General features: G+C 47.7%; 1 protein-coding gene across 14 annotated transcripts in view; it reads right to left on the bottom strand.

The window, feature by feature from the left end:
- Positions 1-25,587, bottom strand: part of EIF4G3 (eukaryotic translation initiation factor 4 gamma 3) — a 154,498-nt gene that overhangs the window by 54,943 nt on the left and 73,968 nt on the right. For 6 of the 14 annotated variants that reach the window (XM_086625691.1, XM_086625695.1, XM_086625699.1 and 3 more), the window contains 5 exons: positions 22,468-22,500; positions 13,337-13,516; positions 12,651-12,765; positions 7,712-7,812; positions 5,021-5,143 (listed from right to left, as the gene is read on the bottom strand). In XM_086625691.1, coding sequence (XP_086481817.1) covers positions 5,021-5,143; positions 7,712-7,812; positions 12,651-12,765; positions 13,337-13,516; positions 22,468-22,500 — 552 coding nt within the window. Of the gene's footprint in view, positions 1-5,020; positions 5,144-7,711; positions 7,813-12,650; positions 12,766-13,336; positions 13,517-14,344; positions 14,366-22,467; positions 22,501-25,587 lie in introns of all 14 variants that reach the window. The other 8 variants (XM_086625704.1, XM_086625703.1, XM_086625702.1 and 5 more) reach the window with 3 other exon arrangements.

Raw genomic sequence — 25,587 nt, 5'->3', positions numbered from 1 at the left:
AAGAGCCGCTCTGTGTTATCCCATCCCACCGCGGCCCGGAGACCGAGCAGAGTGGGACAACCTCACGGCTACCTGGAAGAGGTTCACCAGGAAAATAAGAGCATTTCTTAACTCCTTGGAAGCCGTCTTCTCCGTAAGCCAGCGCTGAGTCGCAGCCACGCTCGATACGTGGCCCTGGGTTTTATTTCTCTTCCCAGCAAAAAAACAGAGCGTGAAAACCAGTGTCCTGCTAGAAACACGTTAAATAATCTCTCCACTTACTGGCAGCTTCTCCTGCAGGAATTTTGAAACATTTTAGGAACTGAGCAGCCACTGCGGAGGCGCTGGGAAGATCCCACCTAAAGCGTTTCTCGGTCAGCGACGCTGACTGTGAAGCAGGAGATACAAAAAGCACGGAAACGGCTAAAACCGTTTTGCGGCTCGAGTCTGCGCACCGACGCTCATCTTTTTGGACAATTCCAAGGGTTTTTTGATGTTAAGTATTTAATCTACTGAGAGAAGAGGGTGTTCTGGGCTTGTGTGATCAAAGTTTTGGGTTTTCTTTGAGTCAGTTAAAAAACCAATCCAAATCTAAAGGATAAAATATGAAAACTTTGGAAGTTATTATTATTATAAAACAGCTGCTTCTTCAAATGTAGGATTTGGGACAGGGACTGGCCTACAGCAACGGCTTCCACACCCTTTTTGAGCAAGTTTCTCCCTCTCTGTGTCATTTAAGTAACGAGATTACAGAACCAGATATTGGTCGTCAATATACAAGAAGCCTTAGTAGAATTCCGTGTAATTCCAAAATATCACTGGACTGGGAGTCACTTCGATTAGACGATGCTTCGCCAAGCCTGGATTTGGAGTGTTCAACCAGATGAAACCTCATCAAACCTCCTTGATGTGCAGGGTTTGATTCCAAGGGGTGGTGGAATGAGACAGCAGTGATGATGTTCCTCTTGCACCTATTCCAGCAGCTGCCCCAAACTGGGAGCATTTCGATAGGGACGTGTTTTCATCGGAACACGCTGACTGTTCCCAGCTTTTATCCGCTGGGGAAAGGGAATATAAAAAGCCCCAGGACGTTTCAAGCAAAGTTACAGCTGAATATTTCAAGTTTACTGATTTTAGACTGGTTTAAATGACAACCTCCACCACTCCGGGAACTCAGGCGCCGTCTAATTTCATCCAAGATACTGCACTTGCTCCAAAGAAACAAATTAGGGATGCTGTTGGGACAATAATTTTGAATTTCCTGGCTTAAGTGAGCTTAGATTTTCAGTTATGCGACACTAATGAACTTTTCCTGGTGAGCTCCATTTTCAGAGCTCTTCTGTGACGAACAAAAGTGGTTCCCAGCACCTCATGGAAGCGAAGGCTGGATGTTACACAATGAAGTATTTGCACACCTTAGAGGAGATGATCGGACATCGCTGCTGCGCTCTGCATCTGAATAAAAACTCAGGCTTATTAACCTCCTCTCGAAAAACATTTATTTTGTCCCGTTTGACTTAACTGTGGTACCTTAAAATAGATTTCAGAATGGGAAAAAAGGAGCCGGTAAGTGCCTGGATTAGCTGCACTATGGATAAAGACAAAACCTCGGCTGTTTTCCACTCTTCCCCACTTCTAACGGGGAAAGTTGTTCAGCATAAAGTAACTGGAAGAAGATCCCACCAGCTTTCAAACACTTTACACCATTAGTAGTTTCTCTTACGGAAAATGCTCGGAAAGAAGTTGAATGGATTCTCGGCTGTCTCCCCATCCAGCTGTAGAGGCAAAACATCAGGTCACTCTCCGGCAGAGAAATAGCTTTCGGGTCAAATATTGAAGAAATTGTTGCAAAACCATGGCTAGTGGGGAATTGCTCGAGCATGATGCATCACTGCTGCTTCTCTATGATGGAGACCAGGAGGAGAAAAATGGTGGCCCAAAGCAAACGTTGATGGCTTCATGTGACAAAAGGATTTGTGATGAGTGGTGTCCTCAGGGGTTGGTGTTGGGGCTGGTGCTGTTTAATGTCTTTGTCGGTGACATGGACAGTGGGATCGAGTGCACCCTCAGCCAGTTTGCCAGTGACACCAAGCTGTGTGGTGCGATCGACACGCTGGAGGGCAGGGATGCCATCCAGAGGGACCCGGACAGGCTGGAGAGGTGGGCCTGGGCAAACCTCATGAAGTTCAACAAGGCCAAGTGCAAGGTCCTGCATGTGGGCCGGGGCAATCCCAAGCACAAGGACAGGCTGGGCAGAGAATGGATGGAGAGCAGCCCGGAGGAGAAGGACTTGGGGGTGCTGGTTGAGAAGAAGCTCACCATGAGCCGGCACCGTGTGCTGGCAGCCCAGAAAGCCAACCGTGTCCTGGGCTGCATCCAAAGCAGCGTGGGCAGCAGGGCGAGGGAGGGGATTCTGCCCCTCTGCTCTGCTCTCCTGAGACCCCCCTGCAGTGCTGTGTTCAATCCCAACACAAGAAGGACATGGAGCTGCTGGAGCAGGTCCAGAGGAGGCCACGGAGATGATCCGAGGGCTGGAGCACCTCTGCTCTGGAGACAGGCTGAGAGAGTTGGGGCTGTTCAGCCTGGAGAAGAGAAGGCTCTGGGGAGACCTTCCAGCACCTCCCAGTACCTAAAGGGGCTCCGAGAAAGCTGGAGAGGGGCTTTGGACAAGGGTGTGTAATGACAAGACACGGGGCAATGGCTTTGAACTGAAAGAGGGGAGATTTCGATGAGATCTGAGGAAGAAATTCTTCCCTCTGAGGGTGGTGAGGCACTGGCACAGGTTGCCCAGAGAAGCTGTGGCTGCCCCATCCCTGGCAGTGTTCCAGGCCAGGTTGGATGAGGCTTTGAGCAACCTGGTGTAGCGGAATGTTTCCCTGCCCATGGCAGGGGGGTTGGAACTGGATGGTCTTGGAGGTCCCTTCCAACCCAAACTGTTCTGGATCCAGTTCTGGAGTCCCCAACATAAGAAGGACATGGACCAGTTGGAGAGGGTCCAGAGGAGGGCCACGAAGATGATAAGAGGGCTGGAGCACCTTTCCTATGAGGACAGGCTGAAAGAGTTGGGGCTGTTCAGCCTGGAGAAGAGGAGGCTCCGGGGTGACCTTATAGCGGTCTTCCAGTACCTCAAGGGGGCCTACAAGAAAGATGGGGAGAGGCTGTTCAGGAGGGCCAGTTGTGATAGGACAAGGGGTAATGGTTTTAAAATAGAGGGAGGTAGATTCAGGTTGGATATTAGGAAAAAATTTTTTACCATGAGAGTTGTAGAACACTGGAACAGGTTGCCCAGAGAGGTGGTGGATGCTCCATCCCTGGAGACGTTCAAGGCCCGGTTGGATGAGGCCCTGAGCAACCTGATCTAGTTGGAGATATCCCTGTTCCTTGCAGGGGGGTTGGACTAGATGACCTTTGAAGGTCCCTTCCAGCCCTAACCATTCTATGATTCTATGATTCTATGATTCAATTGAATCAGGGGAACAGTCAAAAGCCGTAACTATCCCGTTGGTCTCAGCAGAGGGGACATCTGCAGGCCAGGCTCTTATTTCATCTCAGTGATCCAAGTTACACTTTTACCAGCTCAGCTGTAACCTCAAGCTCTGGCTTCAGCGCGTTGGGTGTCTCAAGACAAGTTTGTGCTTTTGCCTCAGTACAGGACAGTCAGCAGAAAAACTATCCAGACACAGAGGGGAAAGTAAGGTTTCAGCCCAGGAAAGGCTGTTTCACCTAAAAGCTGGCAAATCTGGTGACATTAAACAGGGAAGAACTTAAAAGGAAGAAATTGCACCCCAGCCTCAGCCAGGCTGCAATCTAAAGCCCACTCATCACTTGGAGAACCTTCCTGTCACTAATTGTCTTCTTGTCAGGCCCCTGAGAAGTGGACACAGACCTCCAATACGACATGGCCAACTTCCAAGTCTTGTGCCAAACCATAGAGTTGTTTCTTCTCCAGTTGTTGAAAAAGATTTGAGTTCTGCAGACTGTGCCTTAGCGCCATCTCTCCCAAAGAGAGGGAGAAACTAACATGATGTATGAAGCAAACAGCAGCTACACCAACCCAGCAGCTGGGAAGAGGGCAGCAGCTGCCACGTGCCTCCTCTCTCCATCTCCGATGCTACAGGGAGATGGAGGAGGCATCGCCTCTTCCTGCTGCAGGTGGGGAAGAATTGATCAGAGGAGAAAAATAATTTTCTAATTAGATTAATGTAGCCACTTCCAGCCCCAGCAAACCACGTCACGGGGGACTTACGTTCGCATCGGGACTGCTGGTCTGCAAGTCTGAGGGTGTTCTTTTGGCTCCGGGTCAAAAAGCACTAGAACAGACCTGGATTTCCAATCAGTTTCATTTTCAGACACTACATGTGGACTTCTCAGGTGAAGCAGGATACAGAGGCTTAGAAGGAGTCAGAAACTCAAAGATGTGTGATAGGGACTTTTGGAGATATTTATGAGCTATGGAAAATGTCAGTTTAGGATATTTGCACTTTTTCCTACGTCAGAAAAAAAAGCATTTTTAAGGTTGAAGAGGCAGAGACCAAATTGGGAAGCTCTGTGATAAAATTCCTGAGCTACAGTCTTTCCAGTTACTCCAAAACACTACTAAGGCAGAAAGACATCAGTATGGACAGTGATGGAATTGAAGATCTATAATCAATCACACTCATGGTATGGACCTTCCTCAGGTGCATGAGACACTAACAGAAACATCACATTTCTCACAAATATATTACCTCCTCCTTTAACACTGCAAGTCTTCACCAGCTCTAAAAACTGCCACTGATACAAAAACAGGGAAAAAAAAACCCAAAACTTTTCCAAAAACTTGCAGCAGCGCTGCAGCTCTGCGTTTGACAAGCTACAGGCTGGTGAAAATGACCAAATTTGGAGGAAATCAAAAAACTCCTTGAAGAACACGGATGGTTTAGGACCATCCAGGTGTCTGAGGCCATCGGTGGTGTGGATGGAAGATGCAGGAAGGGGCTCTGACGAAGAGCAAAGCAAAGCAGACATGACTGGGAGAAGGTTACGCGGCCGCTGTTGTTACCTGAGGTGGAGTAGGTGTGGAAGTGGGTCTCACGATGGGAGGCGTTGGGTTCCTGCTGCCCCCTCCGGACATTATTTCTTCTGTTATATCTTTGCCCCCTTGGTTTGGATCCCGGATTCGGATCTATGGGATTGAATAAAGAAATAATTCAAACAAGTCTTCCTGTTACATGTTGTCCTTGGGGTTTATGGAGAGGAGGGCACCAATGGGATGGAATTCTGTTACGCTCCGAAGGAGATGCTCTGGGTTGAGCTGATGCTCTGCAGGATGGCTGGAATGTGGTTTGTTTTGGTAATTTGAAATGCACGGTATGTCATCCCTTAATCTGGAAACCTAATCTCATCAGAACGCTCATCGGCCGCACCAGTTAGGTCTCAATATGTGCAGCCCAGTGCATGATCCTGTAACTCAGAAGACAGTCCCTACTTCTGGAAAATAAGTTTATTGCAACTTAGAAAATGTAGCAGATACAGAATTTAGCTTACCAGTTAGTGGAAAGTGCAAGAATAAAAAAAAAAAAAAGTCCATGTTTTACCCTGATATGAAATTCAGTGCCTTTACCAGCTCAGCTGCTGGGGTAAAGGGCGGAAGCGAATCGGCTCTTGTCGTTTTTCCCTTCCACATCAAGAAAACCCATCCCAACAAAACAGGGAATCAAAAAGTACTGAGAGGAGGGAAGGGAAACTGCGAGAAGAACGAACTGAAGTCCTAGGAAACTCATCAGCATTTAGGAAACAAGTATGTTTTGTGAGTCCTTTCACGGCCCTAAAACGGGAAGGAAAAACACTTTCCAGAATAAACCACTCGTGAACACGCTCGTTTGAGTCCTCAAGTGGCACTCGAGCCAATCTGTCTCACTGAACAGAGGGAACAGTCAAGCTGTCTGGGTGGATCCGAAACAGAATTTTTAATCTTCACTATAAGAATTGAAGATTTCCCTAAACCTGAAGACGGTGCTATCGTTTGTCCGCCCGCCTTCCCAAAAACTCTTGGCTAAACTCCATGTACATCGCACGCGGAAGCGCCCGTTGTGCTGAGCACAACGCACAGCCGCAGGCAAACCCAGAGGCACAACCCCTGCGAGGGCAGGGCTGTCCCTGGGCACCACGGTGCCTTTGTCCATCACCAACACGTCCAGTCATTACCCACAGCAGGGGTTTGTCATTTATCAACTCCAGTATCGTGCGGCGGCTTCTCGACTCGTCGGGTCACGAAGACGAATGAATACACGCACGGTACTTGGGATGTTGACAAGATGTGGTCTTCTCTTGGTTTTGATGGAGTTTTTTTCTGCTAAAATAGTGAATTAATTAACAAGGACTTCAGAGTTGGCATCAACTCCTACCCTTTCCTCCTCCTGACAAGAAGTCGGTGGCATTAAAACGTGTTTTCCCCGCCTGAAAGCTCGTAGTACTCGAATACTCAACTAATGGTGCATGAGGGTGTGTGTACACATCCACATTTAATTTTCCTTTAATTTCTCTCATTTCTCCAGTTCTGACACAGATTAACAAACTGAAATAGTATATCCAGAGAAAAGCATCTCAGGCATTTAAAAAACCTTTTGCTTTTCTGCTTCAAAGAATTTAGTCTCGTTGGCATGAAACTGTCTTAACCACCACCGAGTGTTTCTGACCATCTTTGCGTTTCATGCCGTGGCATGTTTTGGACGCCAAAAAGAGACTCCTCAGGACTGAAGAGGATGGTGAAGAGGTGGCAAAGAGGAGTTGCATCACCCTGGGCTGACAGCAGCTACAACAAAAAAACCAACGCCTTTCCCGCGCGCCCAGCTAACACGTCGTTCAGCAATTCCAGTTTCCCAAACCAAGTGTCACCTCAGATCAGCTTCAAAAATCCAAAGATACACATATCCTGCGTTCTGAGACATGTACAAGTCCTACTTTTTTTTTTTCTCCCCAGGAAACAGGTTTTTCATCTTTTCAAATCACTCTAAACCACAAATTGATAGAAAGCAATTTCCTTTTCAATGATTTAGAACCAACTCACAGGCTCAAGTCCACCCTTGACCTTTTCTGTCCAAACCTTACATTCACCTGACACGTCTTTACTATTCCCCACCATCATCCACCTGCAAACCGGTTTAAATTCATTAATCTGACTCAGATTCCCACCAGGAAATTAGGAAGAGCAGAAATGTGGTCTCCAAACCTCTGCCCACTTTCACAACGTTGTGCATTCAGGTTCTTTCAAGCCTGCAAATAAGGCCACAACTTCACGTCTTTCTGCCTTTCCCAAGGCATAATATTGAAGATTTTTTTTTTTTTGTCAATTTGAACCAATTTCTGACAGTTTCTCAAACTGATCTGAGTTTGTTCATTCCCACTTGGCTCTTTGGTAAAACTCTAAGCAGCAGCACAGGCAGCTGAGGATCCCGGGCTCGGGGAGACGAGGCTGCTTTCATCTACGTCCCTTACAAAAGCGGCTGAAATATTTTCCTTTTTGACTGGCTGAGAGGTCACAAACTGGGAGCAGAAAGTGCCCATATAAAAAAATAAGACAAACGTCGCAGCGTTGTGCAACGTTTAATCACACTTAGGTGTGACAGGTAAGAGTTACCCTCTCTGTGAAGGCAAAGCTCAGTTTTAAATTAAGACAGTTATTAATTTTCTTCATCCCTTCAACCAGGACAGCTCTTAGCTGGCACAGAACACGTCAGCGACCATCACTTACAGTTTTTTTCTCTCTTTTAGCTGGCGGAGGCTGCTGCTGCTGCGTAGGCACTATGATGGGTGCTGACTGATACACTGGCTGACTCGGGTAGAAAGGTGTTCCTGGGAAAACAAGAGAGGAAAATTCAGTTCGTTCCTTAAAACCGATCACCTCCTCCTCCCTGCCTTCACAAACCAGAACTCCTAACGTTCAACTGGTAACTGGTCCGTGTTTCGTTCCTCCCCGCTTCCACTAAAACAGAAGCTGCTGCTCCATCCAGGCAAGGGATAAGGTCACTACTTCATTTTTTTCTCCCCTCAATGAATAGAAAAAAAAACATCGCGTGCATCTGTTGGAGAGGCTGTCAAAATCACCAAGGTGTCAAAAGCAAAGTGGCCCATCCTTGGGCTCCTCTGATTGACAAACGGGTGGGTTTGTTGTCGGGGTTTGTTTTTGCCTTTGTAGAGAAATTCAGTCAAATCACTATAAAGAATTTGCGAGGTCACCTGCAACCTATTTTGAAGCATAGCCAGAAAATTTAATTACAAGTAACGTTCTTCTCACGCTGCAGCACAAAAAAAAAAAAGCGCATGACCACGATTATTACTGTAAAATTACACCGCGTAGTTGATTACGTTCATAATATTCAATATACCTTCATCATGGTTTTCTTTATGGAGCCAGATTGGCTCAAAATGACTGAGTGCTCAAAAAAAAAGGTGGTAGAGTAGATGAAAGCAATCTCATTTCTTCTTCAGCCTTCAAACGGGAACGAAAAATTTGTTATGGTGTGTCTGTAACCGAAACGGGAGGTTACTGCTATCCAAGAAAAGCCAACGGAAGCCAACCCGGCACCATCCGATCCGCAACTTTGAAGGACACGTTCCTCAGATGGAGGACTGGGAAAGCCAAAGCTCGGAGGAGGTTCCTTATCTGTGTGCTCAGAAGAACTTTCCTCTGCTGACAGAGCAGGCAGGTGGCCCAAGGCATCGCTCTGCACCGGCGCCGAGCTGCTGAAAGCTCAGCCACCCATGTCCACTCTGGGATGCTGCAATTCAGGTGGCCTAAAGGACTCACTGAACCTTCCCTTTTGATCTTCACGGTATTCAGCGTAACTCCAGACCTGGTCTCGGGGTGCAAAAGTCTTCATCAGCATCCCCACGGCTTGGGAAGCGAAAATCCTCCTGCCTCTCTTCTTAAAGAGAGTGATGAAGCCTCCGATTCTTCCGACTAACGCCTTGGCCAAGCTGGCCGGGTGTACAACACGAGCTTGGAGAAGGTGGGAGACAGGAGCAAGGCTGGGAACTCTGCGACGTGCTCGTTACCTTGATTTCTAGTTTCCTAGAAACCAGATCTGACCAGACAGCCTGTAAGGTGACCCCCGTCAGAGAGCGAGCTAACCTGAGGAAGGACTTTTCCTTTACAAAAAATACTTTAAAAAGGCAAATGCTGAAAAACAAGAGTAAATTCTGGCAAGAAGCATCACTGCTGTGGCTACAAGCCAAGCGTGTTTTGCAGTGGGTCGCTCTTTGCTCCACACCCAACCTTTTGAGCGTTTCCAGTTCAGCAGCGCCCGAGTTTAACTCTCCTTCCCTTCCAGTCCTCATTTCAAGGGCTTTTCCAACATAACATGGAAAATCGCTGATATAAAAGAGAACGATAAATCACAAAACAGAGCCAGTTAAAACAAAAATGCACTGTCCATCTTCACAAGTTCTGTTTTCTGCGGTATTTTCTGCAATGGGATTGAGTTTGCTGACGACACCAAGGCGTGTGGGGTGGTGGACATGCTGGAGGGAAAAGATGTCATCCAGAGGGACCTGGACAGGCTGGAGAGGTGGGCCTGGGCAAACCTCATGAAGTTCAACAAGGCCAAGCGCAAGGTCCTGACGTGGGTCAGGGCAATCCCAAGCACAAGGACAGGCTGGGCAGAGAATGGATGGAGAACAGCCCGGAGGAAAAGGACATGGGGGTGTTGGGTGAGGAGAAGCTCACCATGAGCCGGCACCATGCGCTGGCAGCCCAGAAAGCCAACCGTGTCCTGGGCTGCACCCAGAGCAGCGTGGGCAGCAGGGCGAGGGAGGGGATTCTGCCCCTCTGCTCTGCCCTCCTGAGACCCCCCTGCAGTGCTGCCTTCAGCTCTGGGGTCCCCAACACAAGAAGGACATGGAGCTGCTGGAGTGGGTGCAGAGGAGGCCACGAAGATGATCTGAGGGCTGGAGCACCTCTGCTCTGGAGACAGGCTGAGAGAGTTGGGGCTGTTCAGCCTGGACAAGAGAAGGCTCTGGGGAGACCTTCCAGCACCTCCCAGTACCTAAAGGGTCTCCGAGAAAGCTGGAGAGGGGCTTTGGACAAGGGTGTGGAGTGACAGGACACGGGACAATGGCTTTAAACTGAAAGAGGGGAGATTTCGATGGGATCTGAGGAAGAAATTCTTCCCTCTGAGGGTGGTGAGGCACTGGCACAGGTTGCCCAGAGAAGCTGTGGCTGCCCCATCCCTGGAAGTGTTCAAGGCCAGGTTGGGTGGGGCTTTGGGCAACCTGGTGTAGTGGAAGGTGTCCCTGCCCATGGCAGGGGGGTTGGAACTGGATGATCTTGAAGGTCCCTTCCAACCCAAACCATTCTGTAACTTTCCTTTACCCCCTTCTTCACAGCCTAACAGACTGCGACGATTTTGGTGCCCGGCAGCCACGCCGGCTACGAAGTCCCGATGTTGAAGGGCAAGGCCACTGCAAACAGCCTGTGCTGCACATTTAGTCACCTCCCAACACCACAAGCAGCTCCTGGTGAGAGACTGAACCTTTTCAGGCCCTAATCAACAGCGAGAGAGCAGCAGGAGGGGAAGGTGGACGAGCACAGGTGAATCTGCAATCCCTCTTCCTGGGCTAAACCTTCTCCGCTTGGAAAACGCCCTGAGCGACGTGGGCTCCAGCGTCACCCACTGACACTCCGCAGACGCGGCAACCTGAAAAAAACCAAGCTGGGACTGAAAGATGGCCATCCTCTGCGCCAGAAAGCAGGAGCGGACAATGAACAGGAGGGGAACCTCTTCCAAAGGAGAGAAGTGAGGACAGACAAATGGCATTAAGTGAACAGAAAGTGAGAAAAAACCTGTAGCAGCTGAAAAAATGAGGAATACTGGGTAATTTCCTCATTCAGCGGATCAGATTCAAAAAGCCACTGCAGTATTTCTTCTCTTTATTTTTTTTCTAGGATAAGCAACCAGGAACTGGCTGCCTTATAATTGTGCTCTCTCCTTTCATTCAGCAATTGCATAACCAGGTACGAAGGCTTCATGGCAACCTTTTACAGTAGTCCCATGAGCGCTATATATAGCAAAAAAAGAAAAACAATTTAAAAAGAGGGGAAAAAAAAGATTCCAGACCTTTTAAAATGGTAAGTAGGGAAGCAACTGGGGCTTTTCTCCCCTGTAAAAATAATGTGTATTTGTGAAAAGCAAACACGAAATTCTGCCAACGGGTTGTTGTCATTGTTCAGCCTGGAAGGTAAATCATTCACTCCTAACGCTCCGAAATACCAACAGCCAAAGCCCTATGGAAAGATGATAGTATCTCTGCCCCCAACAGATTCTGGAATGCGTGTGGGCAGGTAGCCATCAGACAGAACAAAACACCTCAAATTTGATACCGAGAGGAGAAAACCCTTTAAAAAAAAAAAAAAAGCATACAACAGGGTGATGACTGGAATCATCCTGGTGGATTTTGCAAATGTTCCCATAAATGAGTACAGGAAGGTAAATAAATAAATAAAAAAAGTAGTGATATTCATGACTGCAAGACACCTGATGGTGCACCTTGCTCAAATACAGCTTGCAGGAGCTGATTTGTTTGAAATATCAAAATACAGATGTCACAGAAAACCTTACAGGGGACTGTGATGGAAGCACGATATAGATCATATATCACGGCAACGCGCTGGGAATGACTGAGAAAGGACTTAATTACTTTTATGTAAAAGATGATTGCCAAGAGAAGAGGTGTCACAGGACACTGAAGGAATCAGAGAAAAGAATCACTGAATGGTTTGGGCTGGAAGGGACCTTCAAGATCATCCAGTTCCAACCCCCCTGCCATGGGCAGGGACATCCTCCACTACACCAGGTTGCTCAAAGCCCCATCCAGCCTGGCCTTGGACACTGCCAGGGATGGGGCATCCACAAAGGACATGGGATCTACAAACTGAGACCCGAGCGAGAGGCAGTTGTGAGGTCCTGGAGAAGTCAAGAACCAGAGAGACGCAGACAGGAGGGATGCCCAGCACTGGACATGCAGCCTCTGAATTTTTAGGTGGAGTTTTGAAGTTCAGTATCTGGGGGAGTCCATCAAATATGCTGAATATCACGTGCCAAACCACCACAGCACACACAATGATGATGGGCAATCTCCCAACCTTTCTGCTTGAGAAAAGGCAAGACCAGGAGTCGCCCACCAGAAGGGCAAATTTCAGCCTGTGCGTGGGTTACAAACTCTTTGACCAGCCTAACTTCATCTCTGCAGCATGAGACCGGTGAATCCAACCCCATGGCTTGTTCTTTTCCTTCCCTGAAGGAGGAACGCAGGGATAAGAAACGTTAACCACTGTACTGCTGCCAACAGATTCGGGGCACAGCTCAGTGGAAAGCAGAGCTGCCAGATGTACTCACAATACCTTCATAAATAATAATGATGGAGCAGGGAACAACAAATAGCCACCATTCTTGCTCACATGTGATTATGGGCAGCTCCGAGTCGCAGCCTTTCCTTAAGCACTCATCCAAACAATACTCTGTTACTGTGAATTTTTCAGGAGTGAATAACAAGGGCTGTGACACAACCAGATTGAGCAGCTATTTGAAGTTCAAACAAACGCTAATCCATTTCGCTCTTATAAATCTTCAGCTTGACAACAGAAAAAACACACCCAGAAAATATTTTTGAAGAGCTCTCCGAGCAGAACTTACCGTAGGCATTGGGGAATTCTCCAGGACCTGGTCCTGGATAAAAGGGTCCTGGTCCCGGCGGCTGAACGGGATACTGCTGCGGGGGCCCGACATACGGAGGGCCACTGTGACGATACTAGGAGGGGGCGAAAAAAAAACCAAAACAACAAACCATCAGCTTGCAAAGAATTGGGCAACTTCATGCAGTTACACACAGAAACGGTGATGGAGCCCTCCAAATCAACATGGATCTGATTATCAAACTGATTCACGGCCGAGTCAGAAACATTACTGTCAAAAAGAGGCAAGTTGTGTCATCTTAGAGACGAGGCAGCGAGGACGTCGGAGCTGAAGCAGAAAACGGTCACTCCCCTGATCTCTGTAGTACTGTGGTTTGATAAGGCCCAAAGTTTTGGAGTAATTGTAGAGGTACGAAGTGAATTCAGACACATTTATAGCACTAAGCATCTCCCAAGAGCTTCGTCTCGCACTGTTTTTGAGGAGGACCTCAACAACTAGAAAGGTAATTTACTCTTCCCACCTCCACGCTCAAAAGAACCAACACTTAACAGGGGACAGAGGTTACATACACGACTCCCAGCTTAATTTCACACCCCCCCGCAACGCTGGGGCACGTCTTGAGAAAATCCAGCCGGAGCGAACGTTGGCTCCGCTGTTCCTTAGGCGGCTGGAGAACGTGTTTTTACCTGTGGTATACAGTACTGGGGGCCCTGAGGCATCGGGTAGGGCATTGGCAGATGATTAACCATCATGATGTGTTGGTTGGTTTGATAAACCGCAGTCGGCGTTTGGGCACCAGGACGGATGGAAGGGCTGCTGTTCTGGATGGTGGCTCTCGGAGGCTGGATCTGAGGCCTCTGAAAAAACTAGGGAAGGGAACGGAGAGAGGAGAGAAAACAAAGAAACTGGTCAGATTTTCTGGGGAAAAAAAATTCCAAATCCCGTAATATTATAATTATAATACTACTTCCAAAGGGCTGCCACGCATTCGGAAAACTGCAGGGCAATTCCTGTTCATCTGTAAATTGCAAGATCATAACACAGCCTTGCATTTTACGAGGCAGAAAGAGGTGAGAAACTTTAAACTCCAATAATTATTAGTTTGTGTCTACCAAATCATACGGCTCAACTTTCAGAGCCAACAGTAGAAAACTGGCTTTTGTCAAACAGATATTTGTACCAGGTGGGCTGCCTGCCAAAAAAGCCACCTTTGGAAGCACGCTAGGGAAATAAAAGCTGAAGGCAACTGTGCCAATATACCTGCAGAACAGCTAAAAAGCCAGATTTTTACAAAGGCCAGATGTATGGCCTTTATTTACGTATAAAGGACAAGCCTGTCCTTTATATAAATTGGGGGTGATTTGTCTTGCCCTCGGCTTTCAGAAAGGTGGCAACCTCTTCTTCCAGGGCGGCACCAAACTCTTCTAACCCCGTTTGCATGAAGTGATGCCCCACGCAGATGGACCAGGTCCAGGAAACCAAGCAACCCACTGGTACGCGCTCCGTTCTCAACCCTTGTGCGGTGGGAAAGGCATCGGCATCCCCGGTGTGGAGCACGGAAGAACCTTGCTCCGGAGTCTTTGCCATCTCGAAACTCGGGAAGATATGCATCAGACATGAACGCATTCACTACCGGAGTAATGAGACAAGTGATAAGGACACTTATGCCATGCAGAACCAGGAGTTAAAATTACCTGTATAGGTCTGAATCCTCCCTTCAATAACGAAGCAAGAAAGCAGCAGGAAACAGAAAGAAAGCCAATGGAACAGCTTATAGATCAATAGGAAGGGACAGGATATAACATGCACCCTAACTGCACACAATTCCATCATCTGTCTGTCCTGCTCCGGCTAATCCCGTACAGCAACGGCAAGAAAAGAGACACTGAAGCGGTACCAAGGACTCTTCTAGCAGAATCCCAAGGTCAGAAACTCATCTCGGAAAGTTTTATATGGAAGTACAAAAGTTTTAAAAAAAAAAAGAAAAAACCCCAAATCGTGATTAACTGCAGGAAATATAATGCTACAGAAAAACTTTATGTTTACTCTGTTCCTAGAACATCAAATATTCTTCCTTTCTGGATTTTTTCAGCGATACAGAGAGAGTAGACAAAGCAGAAACCCTGGCTCAAACCATGGATTCTGGTCTCCGCTTCTGCACCAAGACTGGAAGGGTAAGAAACGCCACGTATTTTATTGTTCAGCTCAAAAACCCCAATTATTACTAGGTCACCATACATGACATCGAAGAGCGCTGACTGATGAAGCACCTCGATGCAAACAGTCTGCGAGTAACTGCACCGAAAGTGGCGAGAAGAAAAGAGAGTGGTAACCACCACGGAGCGAAAGCACGAGCTGGCATTCGGAGAAGGGAGTGGAGTGGAGGAAGCTGTGATGCCTCTACGCTCGACACAACAATGAACTTAAAATGGTCATTTTGGTGAAGACTTGATGACACCTAAGCTGTTCCCACACCAAGTGATTTCTCCAGGAAAGCCACAGATGACTCCCCATCTCAGAAATCCAGATACCATCAAGATGAGCGCAACGCTTTTACGTCCAACCCTGTGAATCTGGATGAAGTTACCGGGACACCGTACGGTGGGATGTGAATTAGGAGAAGGAAACTGTTTGGGGAGAAAAGTCCAGTAGTTAGGGTGCAGAAAGAAAACCCCTAGAGCAACACACCACCACGCTCCTGCATCAATAAAAATCATGTAGTTGTCTAGATGTGGGGGAACTCAAGAGCGTTGCATGAAACAAGGGCCCGCGCTGAATTTATGGTGAGAACAACTAGAGCTTGCAATTCTTCCATATCCAAAGACACCAAAAAGTGCAAATTGCTGAACAACGACCATTTCTAACCTGTTAGCACAAGTCTCCCCAGAGGGGGGTGGAGGAAAGTCAATAAGCCACCACGATTCTGTATTTATGCAGAGTGAAAACGGGCTGGGGGCTGAAGCAAGACCCACCTCTCTACCGACAGTAACTACATCCGCGGGGCAGCGCGGAAAAAGCCTTCGCCGCAGAAGACAGGAGTCCTCCACCGATGCGAGTCACGGACACAAACCCCGCTCCTCAAGTTCCTGCTGCACCCAGGCAACCTCCTCATAACATCACTGAAACCATGGAGAAAAAACTTACAGCAACGGAAACTCCCAGTTTACGGATCGCTTTCCGTTGCCGTCGCTGGCAACTGGTGCCTCAGAAACTCCATTTCATGAAACACACGCCAGCTCGCTCTCGTGCCGTGGCAGAAGGAAGGACAACACGCTCTGTGCACCAAAACTGGTGGTGTGTTGCACAGGCTCGCCCTTCCATTGAGTGTTCAACACCATCATGGTAGAGCTAAGCTCTTCTGCAGCAGGAGGAGGACCTCCAGCGAGGAAACTCCAGGTTAAAAACCCCCAAGCTCTCACAAAACACTTTATACTGCCCACACCATGGCAGAGGTAGCTCATATCTAGAGATGAAGAAAAAAGGAGGAGGATTTAGTTACTGAAAGGAAGATGGGACACGGACAGAAGAAAAGCAGATCCGTTATTCCAAGCAAGAAGCCCATCAGAAGCTTTTGGAAGCATCAACCAGAGATCTCTGGCAAACTTTCAATTACTTTTAGCTACTCCACGTCCTGTAACACTAAAAGTCTCAAAGTACCATCAGAGCACTGCGCATCTGAGCGGCACGTGGTTTCGCTGCTCAAGACAAGTATCATCTGGCTGGCAAACTGGTTTATGCTCCATCCTCGTTCCTGTCCCTCCGAAGCTAAGCTGGCAACATTCAAAATCAATCTCAGAAATGTTTCACTATTCTGACTCGATCTGCTACAAAATTCTCCTTGCCAGGTCCAACAGATGCCTGCACAGACAACGTTTTCACGCAACGCTAACGACGTCCCATGGGAGAGCACCAGGAGATTAAAGTCTGAGCTATTTTGTCTCTATTTCTTCTAATAAGTGCAGGGTTTGGAGGGGAGAACACACAAGACCCACTCAGGACCAGAATGAAGGTAACTCTGGGCCACAGCAAACCTTGTGATAGAAACCCTGTGTTACATCAACCTTTCCTTGACTACTTCCTTCAAAAATTAACATTAATGTTAATCATTACGTCTAATGATGGCCAAATTAGCCTGAAACTTGCTACACAGTCATTCGGCAACCAGCGAGGACCTGAGCTGTGGTCCTCAGGTCACGGTCCCATCCCTTACCCATCCAGCTCTTGTAAGAGAGGGACTTCCTGGATCATCTTGGAGTCAGTACTACTGGGCAATGTGATCTTTAACTTTTTCCTTCCTTGAGTTGCTCCCTCGATATATCACCGAAGAGCAGAAGTGAACCCCTCTCAGACATTGCTTTTATCGCTGCCTCAAGCTCAACTCTTAGCTTGCTTGTTTAATAAGCTCTCATCATAGAATCAAGGAACGGCTTGGGTTGGAAGGGACCTTCAAGATCATCCAGTTCTAGTCCCCCTGAGGAGCTTCCACTTTATTGAAGTAAAACTTGTCTTTAGCACTGAATTACAAAGGTTTGCACCTTGCAACGCTGGATTACACCTTACTTCTGCCACACCACCGGTTCTCCTCGCACAGCATCCAGCATCCCTGTGCTGCCCACGTTTTCCAGCTTACTGAAGTTCACAGCAGACACACACCTGCTAATTGTGCCAGAGTAATTAACACTAATATTAAACAAATCCACTACTAACCTCCTGCCCACCCCTCCCAGCACGGCAGTTACTTCTTAGTCACTCCTCACGTATACACACCCCAACACCCTTTTATTAACCGTCATCTTCTCCTTAATTTTCTTCCCACCTGACCCTGTGTCAAAAGGCTGCTGAAGGGCAGCCGGATAAGAGGCTGTCACCTCGAAAAATCAATGATCAGAGAGAGCACCAACCTCCCTCTGATAAACCACCACTGCATTTCGATTGATTTGCTATTTACTCCGGATTTCTAAGCCGTTGCTTCCAGTCAAACGTCTGTGGAACGCTCCCGCCGCACTCCAAAAGCTTCGCTGAAACATAAAATCATGGGAAGAGCAGTAAAACCAAATCTACGCTGACCTTAGCCCATCAAACACAGCCTGCTGAGGCACCTGTCTGGATTTTTCTAGTCCGGATCAAGGCTGGCAGTTGCGATGGGTCCACAATGCCCTGTGGAAGGTTGCAGAGAAAGGAAGCAAAAGGAAAGTTCAACGAGTTGTCATCAACACTGTTGAATTAAATCAAATCATCCATCCAAGCTCTCTGCTTTAATTAAGCTTCTTATACCCTGAGACAGTTCTGTTAATAATTTTTAGTCTTTTTGGTCCCACCAAGAAGGCTGGAGGAGGGCCTGGAAGCGGGAGGAAGAGGTTCTGCACAGTAGGAACCACGTCTACTTAGAGACGGGAGTTGGCACGTTCTATTTGATCTTCCAAACTCCAACGTAGGGACCAGGGCTCGGCCCAGGAGCTGCAGCCTTGAGACGGAAAGATCCGGTGCCAGAGGCAGGAGCAGCAGCAGCAAACCCGTGAGTCCACGTCTTGCTTTCCCAGTGGCCACCAGCAACTTAGCAGAAGGCCTTGGGGCACAACACAAGACTCATGCTCTCCTCTGTCTCAGACTTTCCCAGTTCTGTTAATTACTCAATGATCAAATGGGAGGAGAAAACCCTTTTTGGGTCAGCCGTGGGATTCAGAACGGGTACCTCCTTTCCACGCTCATGGGTGAAGACCGAGAAATGACTACGGCAGCCGTTTCCGACCGCTCTCTAACTCGAGACGCTCCAAAAAGCTGCCGGACGGGCAGTCTTTGAGTCAGCTCGGGGAGTGAATTCCCGACCTCTCCGGATCACGAGGCTTTTTCACAACAGCGCACGGCCAAACCCGGGTTCTGTTGTATAAGCCCTACCCGAAAGAACTCGAGTAACCCCAAGCTAAAACTGGAACGAGCTACACCAGCAACCTCAAACTAAATTACTCTGCCATAACCAGTAAACTCATCTCAAAATACAATTACAAGTCAGAAAGGGAACTGACATTTCAGTTTCTACTTGTCCTTATTTCTGTTTTTAATTACACTGGCCTCTTCTGAGCACTCGTTTCAAAATAACCCATACGGTTCTGAAGTTCACTTCTGAAACTAAAGGTTATTCAACGTTTCGGACTTCAGATTAGAAGAAAACTGCTATTTTCGATTTGTGCTTCATAAGGATCAGGGCAACGAAGTGACTCAAGAGCTTCACTGAGAAAGAAAATGGAGGGGAAAAAAAAAAAAAAGGAATGGTCCATGCACAAAGTGGGAAGCAGAGGAGCAAGTCCAGGCAGGGCAGTAGCTAAGTCCACTACAGCATCTCGAGAAAAAAAATCCAAGTTGACAGTATATTTAAAAGTCATGGAATGGTTTGGGTTGGAAGGGACCTTCAAGATCATCCAGTTCCAACTCCCCTGCCATGGGCAGGGACACCCTCCACTACACCAGGTTGCTCAAAGCCTCATCCAACCTGGCCTTGAACACTGCCAGGGATGGGGCAGCCACAGCTTTTCTGGGCAACCTGTGCCAGTGCCTCACCACCCTCAGAGGGAAGAATTTCTTCCTCAGATCTCATCGAAATCTCCCCTCTTTCAGTTTAAAGCCATTGCCCTGTGTCTTGTCACTCTATGCCCTTGTCCAAAGCCCCTCTCCAGCTTTCTCGGAGCCCCTTTAGGTATTGGGAAGTGCTGGAAGGTCTCCCCAGAGCCTTCTCTTCTCCAGGGTGAACAGCCCCAACTCTCCCAGCCTGTCTCCAGAGCAGAGGTGCTCCAGCCCTCAGATCATCTTTGTGGCCTCCTCTGCACCCACTCCAGCAGCTCCATGTCCTTCTTGTGTTGGGGACCCCAGAGCTGAACACAGTATTTCAGGGGGGTCTCAGGAGGGCAGAGCAGAGGGGCAGAATCCCCTCCCTCGACCTGCTGCCCACGCTGCTTTGGATGCAGCCCAGGGCACAGTTGGCTTTCTGGGCTGCCAGCGCACGGTGCCGGCTCATGGTGAACTTCTCATCACCCAGCACCCCCAAGTCCTTCTCCTCTGGGCTGCTCTTCATCCATTCTCCGCCCAGCCTGTACTTGTGCCTGGGACTGCCCCGACCCACGTGCAAGACCTTGCACTTGGCCTTGTTGAACTTCATGAGGTTTGCCCAGGCCCACCTCTCCAGCCTGTCCAGGTCCCTCTGGATGGCATCCCTGCCCTCCAGCGTGTCGACCGCACCACACAGTGTGGTGTCACTGGCAAACTGGCTGAGGGTGCACTTGATCCCACTCTCCAAACACATTTAACTTTTAATCAGAACCACTGCAGCCATTTTCATTTGACTTCAGCCACTATCAGTAGAGCATCTTAAATCTCATTCTGGTATTTTCTCTTATACAGAGTTTGATTACACTTTCTTTAGTAATTGATTACACTTTGATTACTTTGATTACACCTTCCATAGCATCAACTGGCTTGGAGCTACCAGGGCAGGCACTCCCATCAGAAAATAAATCACTTTCCAAGTTGCCAGTCAACTTCAGGTGTTTAAATCATGCTGATTTCAGTACTTTAAACGTCTAACAATTACAGGAAATAACATTAAAGAATAATCCATTATTGGACTGAGAGAGACCCAGAATCAATACGAAGCACATGTAAACAAAATCACACTGGGATTGACAGGGGAATCGTTGCAAACCCCATCTCCCTGCCGCTGTCTTAGAAGAGCTCGTTATGTTGTTGCAACAAATATTAACACCACTACGGTCGATTACTTATTCAGTACTTTTTAGGTTATAAAACCTCAGTCTCGACATCTATTGCTTACGTTACACAATTTAGGCGTGTTCAAAGTTTCCCATGGGAGAATGATTACGTATGTTGGTGTCAAGCACCCTCTAAGTCTTGGGTTCGGGATGAAATCACTTCCACAGCCGTGACCCTCCTGCATGGGTCGGTGGCAAAAATCCCTCTCTCCGTCCTTGGATTAAAAGAAACAAACAGCTCGTCTCTAGCCCGGGTTTCCCTGTGCCTGTCCTGGTCCAGAACGTGACAGATATAACTGGGAATGAAGCCTGAAATGGTTTTCTAACGGTGACAGCTCCTCTCAGATAATCATAAGCAGACTTCAAACATAACAGAGTCAAAAATCTAACTGCAACAAGATGGAGCGATGAAATCGGGGAAAACACTTGGAAATCACAAGTTTTACCCTGCAGGCAGGGTCATAACTGGGTCCAAAAGAAAGTTTTAAACCACGTTATGATGGACGGGTGGTAGAGCCACGGCAGTCAAGCCACCACGCGCCAAAACCGTTCCCTCCAAGGCTGCTCGTGGCCCAAAATCTGCTCACAGTGAGTTCAGCAATTTTGATGAGAATCCGAAATGGCTCACACTGAAAATATAAATTTGCCTTATTAACGACCTACGGAAGAGCTAACGAGTTTCCGAACGGGGATGCGTTTTTGGCAACACGTGATATAAACACAGACCTGGAGTTAAGGTCAAACAGAAGTATCTGAACAAGACACTAATTCCGTCGCTCCCTGCGTCGCCCCGTCCCGCAAACATTCCTCCACCGCCACCGCGATCCCCGCCACGCGCCACAACCATCTCCCCTCTCTTCCTGCCTCTCACGCGACGTTTGCCCGCGAGCAAACGAGCCTCCACGCTGCTCTGAGGTGGAAGGAACAAAGATCATCAGCTTTTTTGGGTGTTGGTGCCCACCTACCACACTTACCTGCTCTCCCCAGACCCAAAGGGGCTCATCTCTGCAGTATTAAACTGCTCAGACTAACAGGAGCGAAGCAAGAACAGAATAATTCTCCTGGAACAAACCTTCCGTTACTAAAGCCCCTGTCCCAACATCACTGGAATTAATGGGAATTAATTTGGGAACAAATCAAGCCAAGAGAAGGAAGAGGGACACAGAACAATTCGAATCTGGGAGAGCTTTCCTGCACTTGCCATGCCTCTCCTCCTCTTTTCCATCCATCAGTGCCACCTCTGTCCCCTCAAAAGCTACAAGAAGAAGTAAAATCAGCCCCCAGGAGAAGAGGGTTTTGGCAAAGATGAATGTAGGAGTTGAGAGAGAAGACAATCGTGGACACCTTGAGTAGGACAGAAGGGATCTGTGTGTCTGTCCTAACGCCAAAGAGGTCCTTTTGGTATCTCTGCCACCCTAGTAAGTGCTGCCCATGAGTTTCACGAGCCAGAGCGATTCCTGATTTTCATTTTTCTTAATTAGGTGGTTCCTTACAAAGTCCAAGTCTTGCAAGAGGAACACTACGAAGATCCCTAAACGCTTGGCTTTCACAGGGCGACTGGAAACAACGTTAAGCAACGTAACGATAACGGATAACCAGGCGTACGACACAAGAAACGGATGAATTGGAAAGTCATTTGCTTCACTCCGAGTTCAAAAAGTAGGATTTTCTGAGGGATGTGAACGCCCGGTTCTCGTTGACATCTTCAGCTCAGACAACTTAATCCAACTGACTGGTTTGGGATCGGCCAAGTTTCTAGCGACTCGGAAAGGCAAGCAAATCCCACAAATACCTGGCAACCATCTCTAGAGGTTCTCCTTTCCTATGGAAACGGTGTTAAGTGGGGTGGTTAATGAGCGCGGTGACGCCAACCGGCAATTAACAGCGTTACTTGGCGGTGCAGGCAGGTTGTTAGCGGGGTTATGCACGTGCTAGGAGCTACTACAAGGCTGGATTTCCGAATCCTTCGTTCTGAGTTAGTGGGTGAATCACCTCCAACCACCCGCCCCCCCCAGGTAATTAGTTTAGGGTGATAATGAAGGGGCAGGGTACTGTACCTGGTGATGGGCAGGTCGAGGCCCCGCTGCAAACTGAGGAAAGGCGGGAGGAAACAAACACAAAAGGAGAAGGCACAAAGAGTCAGAAAACACCACAACGAAACCAAAATGTCACACTCTATGCAAAATAAACCCACAAGGAACAAAAAAATTATAAAATAACAACAACAACAAAAAAAAACCAACCGACCACAAAAACAGTCAAAAGCTTTGCTGCAGGACAGTGACAGACAGGTACTGCGGTATAACGAGCGAACATCGCTACGGGGGCTCGCGAGCTGGGAGAGAAACAGCCAAAGCTGTGAGTTCTTTTAAAGGCACTCTAGTTTATGAACACAGGCATTCTTTATCCTGCCTGGGGGGGAAAAAAAAACAAAGGAAAAAATAAATAATAAAACCAAAAAACCAACTGAAACCAAAGCAGCAGTGGAGATTTTCAACTGTTTAAGGTGGAGGTAAATGGTTAAAGCAGCTGGACTCAGAGCCGTTCCAAATATTTGGTGGGAGCGGAGGATGGAGACTCATGGCTGGAGAGCAGTTAAGGGCCGGGTGGGCGCAGGCAGTGTCCTGCCGGGGAGGGGGCGGCGGGAAATCCCCTGCAAGGCAAAGATCAGCAATTCTTTGCACGGACACACAGTGCAATTTCCTTTTCAGCTTTCCCCCCCCTCCCGCCCCCCTGGAAGGATCACAATAAAACCCTCCTTAATGAGTTGGATTTGTCATCCCCCATCTGAAAGCGAAGGAGACGGGTTAAGGTGGGATGTCCCCGGGGAGCTGAAGGCATCAGCAGCAGAACTTGGATGGAGTAGTGGAGGTCCTGGTTCCCAGCCCTGAGCTCAGGTTACTCAATCACTTCCCACCCACTTGGGTTACACGTGGAGGAAAGGAATCAGAATTTAACACGCTCACTGAACATCAAAAGCGTTTTCCAACAAGGAACTGATTGCTAAAATAGAAATAAAAATGAATGCAAGAAATGGAAAACAGAAATAAAGATGACAAGGTATCCTCTTCCAGAAGCCAAATTGGGTAGTTAAACCCTTAATTCCCAGTGTCATCAGCAGAGCTCCACGACGAGAGCGGATAAACCTATTGATAACAGCTCCGATAATTGAGCGGAGCAAATGAAACTGGATCCCACGGTGGCTTTTTACCCACCACGTGCCTCCCCTTGTTGCTAAGCTGTGGTGGCTCAGGGACTTCCGCAAGTGCCGAAGCACGCGGCACAGTCCGCCTCCGCCAAGTCCCACTACAGGGACTCGGTACCGTTTACTTTCTGCCTGAGAAGAGTGATCAAACCCAGCTATTAATTACTGATTTTCTTAATAAGATGTTTTTGCAGTCAGAAGAAGTGGACTGGGGTTCACTTACGGCCCTCCCTCTCAGCTGGTTTAATGCCATCAAACATGAGAAGCAAAGTCGAAATATTCACTGGTCCAGCTGATTTTTCTCCTTTATAAACAATTTAATCATCTATATTTAAGATTTCCAAGAAGTAGCCTACTAATACCGGTGTTTATGTATTCCTTCTACCTTCACCTCCTCGTGACACTCGGATGGAAAGTCACAAAAACCTTCAGAAATGAGAAAAAATATGCACACACAGACTACTCCTAATACAAGAGTTTATATTAAAAAAAAAGGACCTGCACTGACTCACCAAGCTGAGAGTTCTCCCACCCCTAGCAGACACCTTGAGAATTATCCCTAAGAAGCTTTACATTTAAAGTAAAAAAGCAAAGCATGATCATGTTGGAAGACCAACGAGCTAAAGTTTCCATTTTAATCTCAACGGCAGGACAGAAGCACTCAAAAGAGTCTCAGCGCCCTCCCAAGGCTCCGGGCTCTGCCGACGGCTCCTACGGCGATGAGAAACGGGCACCCGGACGAGTCTCGGGAGGTGAATGCACTTCAAGTCCTTATTTTCCTAAAGGAAGAACTCCTCAAAAACAGTTCAAACATCTGGTGTTGGAGAAAAAGGAATAAAGCTGGAGGTGAGCCTTTCTGGCGGGGCTACACGCTCTGTGTTATACACAAATGAAAAAAAAAAATAAGCAAAACGGGAACGGTGGGGCGCGAAAACCTCGTGGTGCTTAATTTCAGGGCCAAAGTACCTCTTATCACTGCTCCACAGGAAAGATTTGTTCTCACTGTGTTTAAAACAAGAGCTGGAAGCTTGTATCTTAAGAAGCTGAAGTATATTCCATGGTGAAAAGTAATATGTGTTACACGAAAAGAGAACAACAAAAAAAGAGAAATTAAATAAAATCTCAAAGTTAGTGAAAAATACCCTCATCTATTTTGCACTGGTCACCGTTGGCTATTGATTTTTTTTTTAATTTTTCTTTTTTTTTTTAAATAACTCAGGCTGATAGGCTTTATTCCTATCAGTAGCTGTAAGCAACAGAACAAACTGTAGTCACTGCTGGCTCGGATTAAAACAGACACTTTGGGTTTGGGGTTTTTTTTCTTCCTCTGTCCAATAAAAGTCGTAGGTTAAAAAGGAAAATCTCCTTTAGGAAACCCGGGTCCAACCTTGCTGCCTGGCACACTCTTCTGCCCGCTCACTGCTTTGTGGCATGTTCTCTATCTGCTGACGTTGAGCTGGCACGTCTCAAAGCTCGCGGAAAACAACCACTTCTGGATGGCTCAAACACCCTCGCCCATCACGGTTGGGTTGGGTTTGGGGTTTTTTTGGCAGATCTCCTAGAACTGGACAGTTTGTGTTAAAATCACCCAGTGCTTGAGGCTGGCGTCGGCAAGAGCTAACAGATAATTTTCAGGAGTGTTGAATGATTCTGATTTTGTTTTCCTTCCCCCCAGCTGGAGCTGCGCTTTGAAAATTCTTGGTATGGGAGCGATGCTACGATGCTAACGGGGAGAAAAACATGAAGCCAGTTGGATTGCAAAAGGCAGCTGTCCTGGAAGGGACAGAAAAGCCTGAACGGTGCAATCGCCAACGGCCCTCGGATGCAGAAAGAGGATGGAGGAAGCTCCGGCTGCTCGAGGAAGCAGAGTTAGGGTCAACCTCGTTAGTGCAACAGCCTACCAAGCCGCACCAGCCGCGTGACGGGATCGTGCTATGGAAGCCTCGGGATGGCAAAGACATTCTGCCACCTT

Source organism: Tauraco erythrolophus, chromosome 23 (genome assembly GCF_009769465.1).
Source record: "Tauraco erythrolophus isolate bTauEry1 chromosome 23, bTauEry1.pri, whole genome shotgun sequence".
Taxonomy (NCBI): domain Eukaryota; kingdom Metazoa; phylum Chordata; class Aves; order Musophagiformes; family Musophagidae; genus Tauraco; species Tauraco erythrolophus.
Note: the sequence above shows the minus strand (reverse complement) of the source record. Positions and strands in the feature narration are given on the sequence as shown.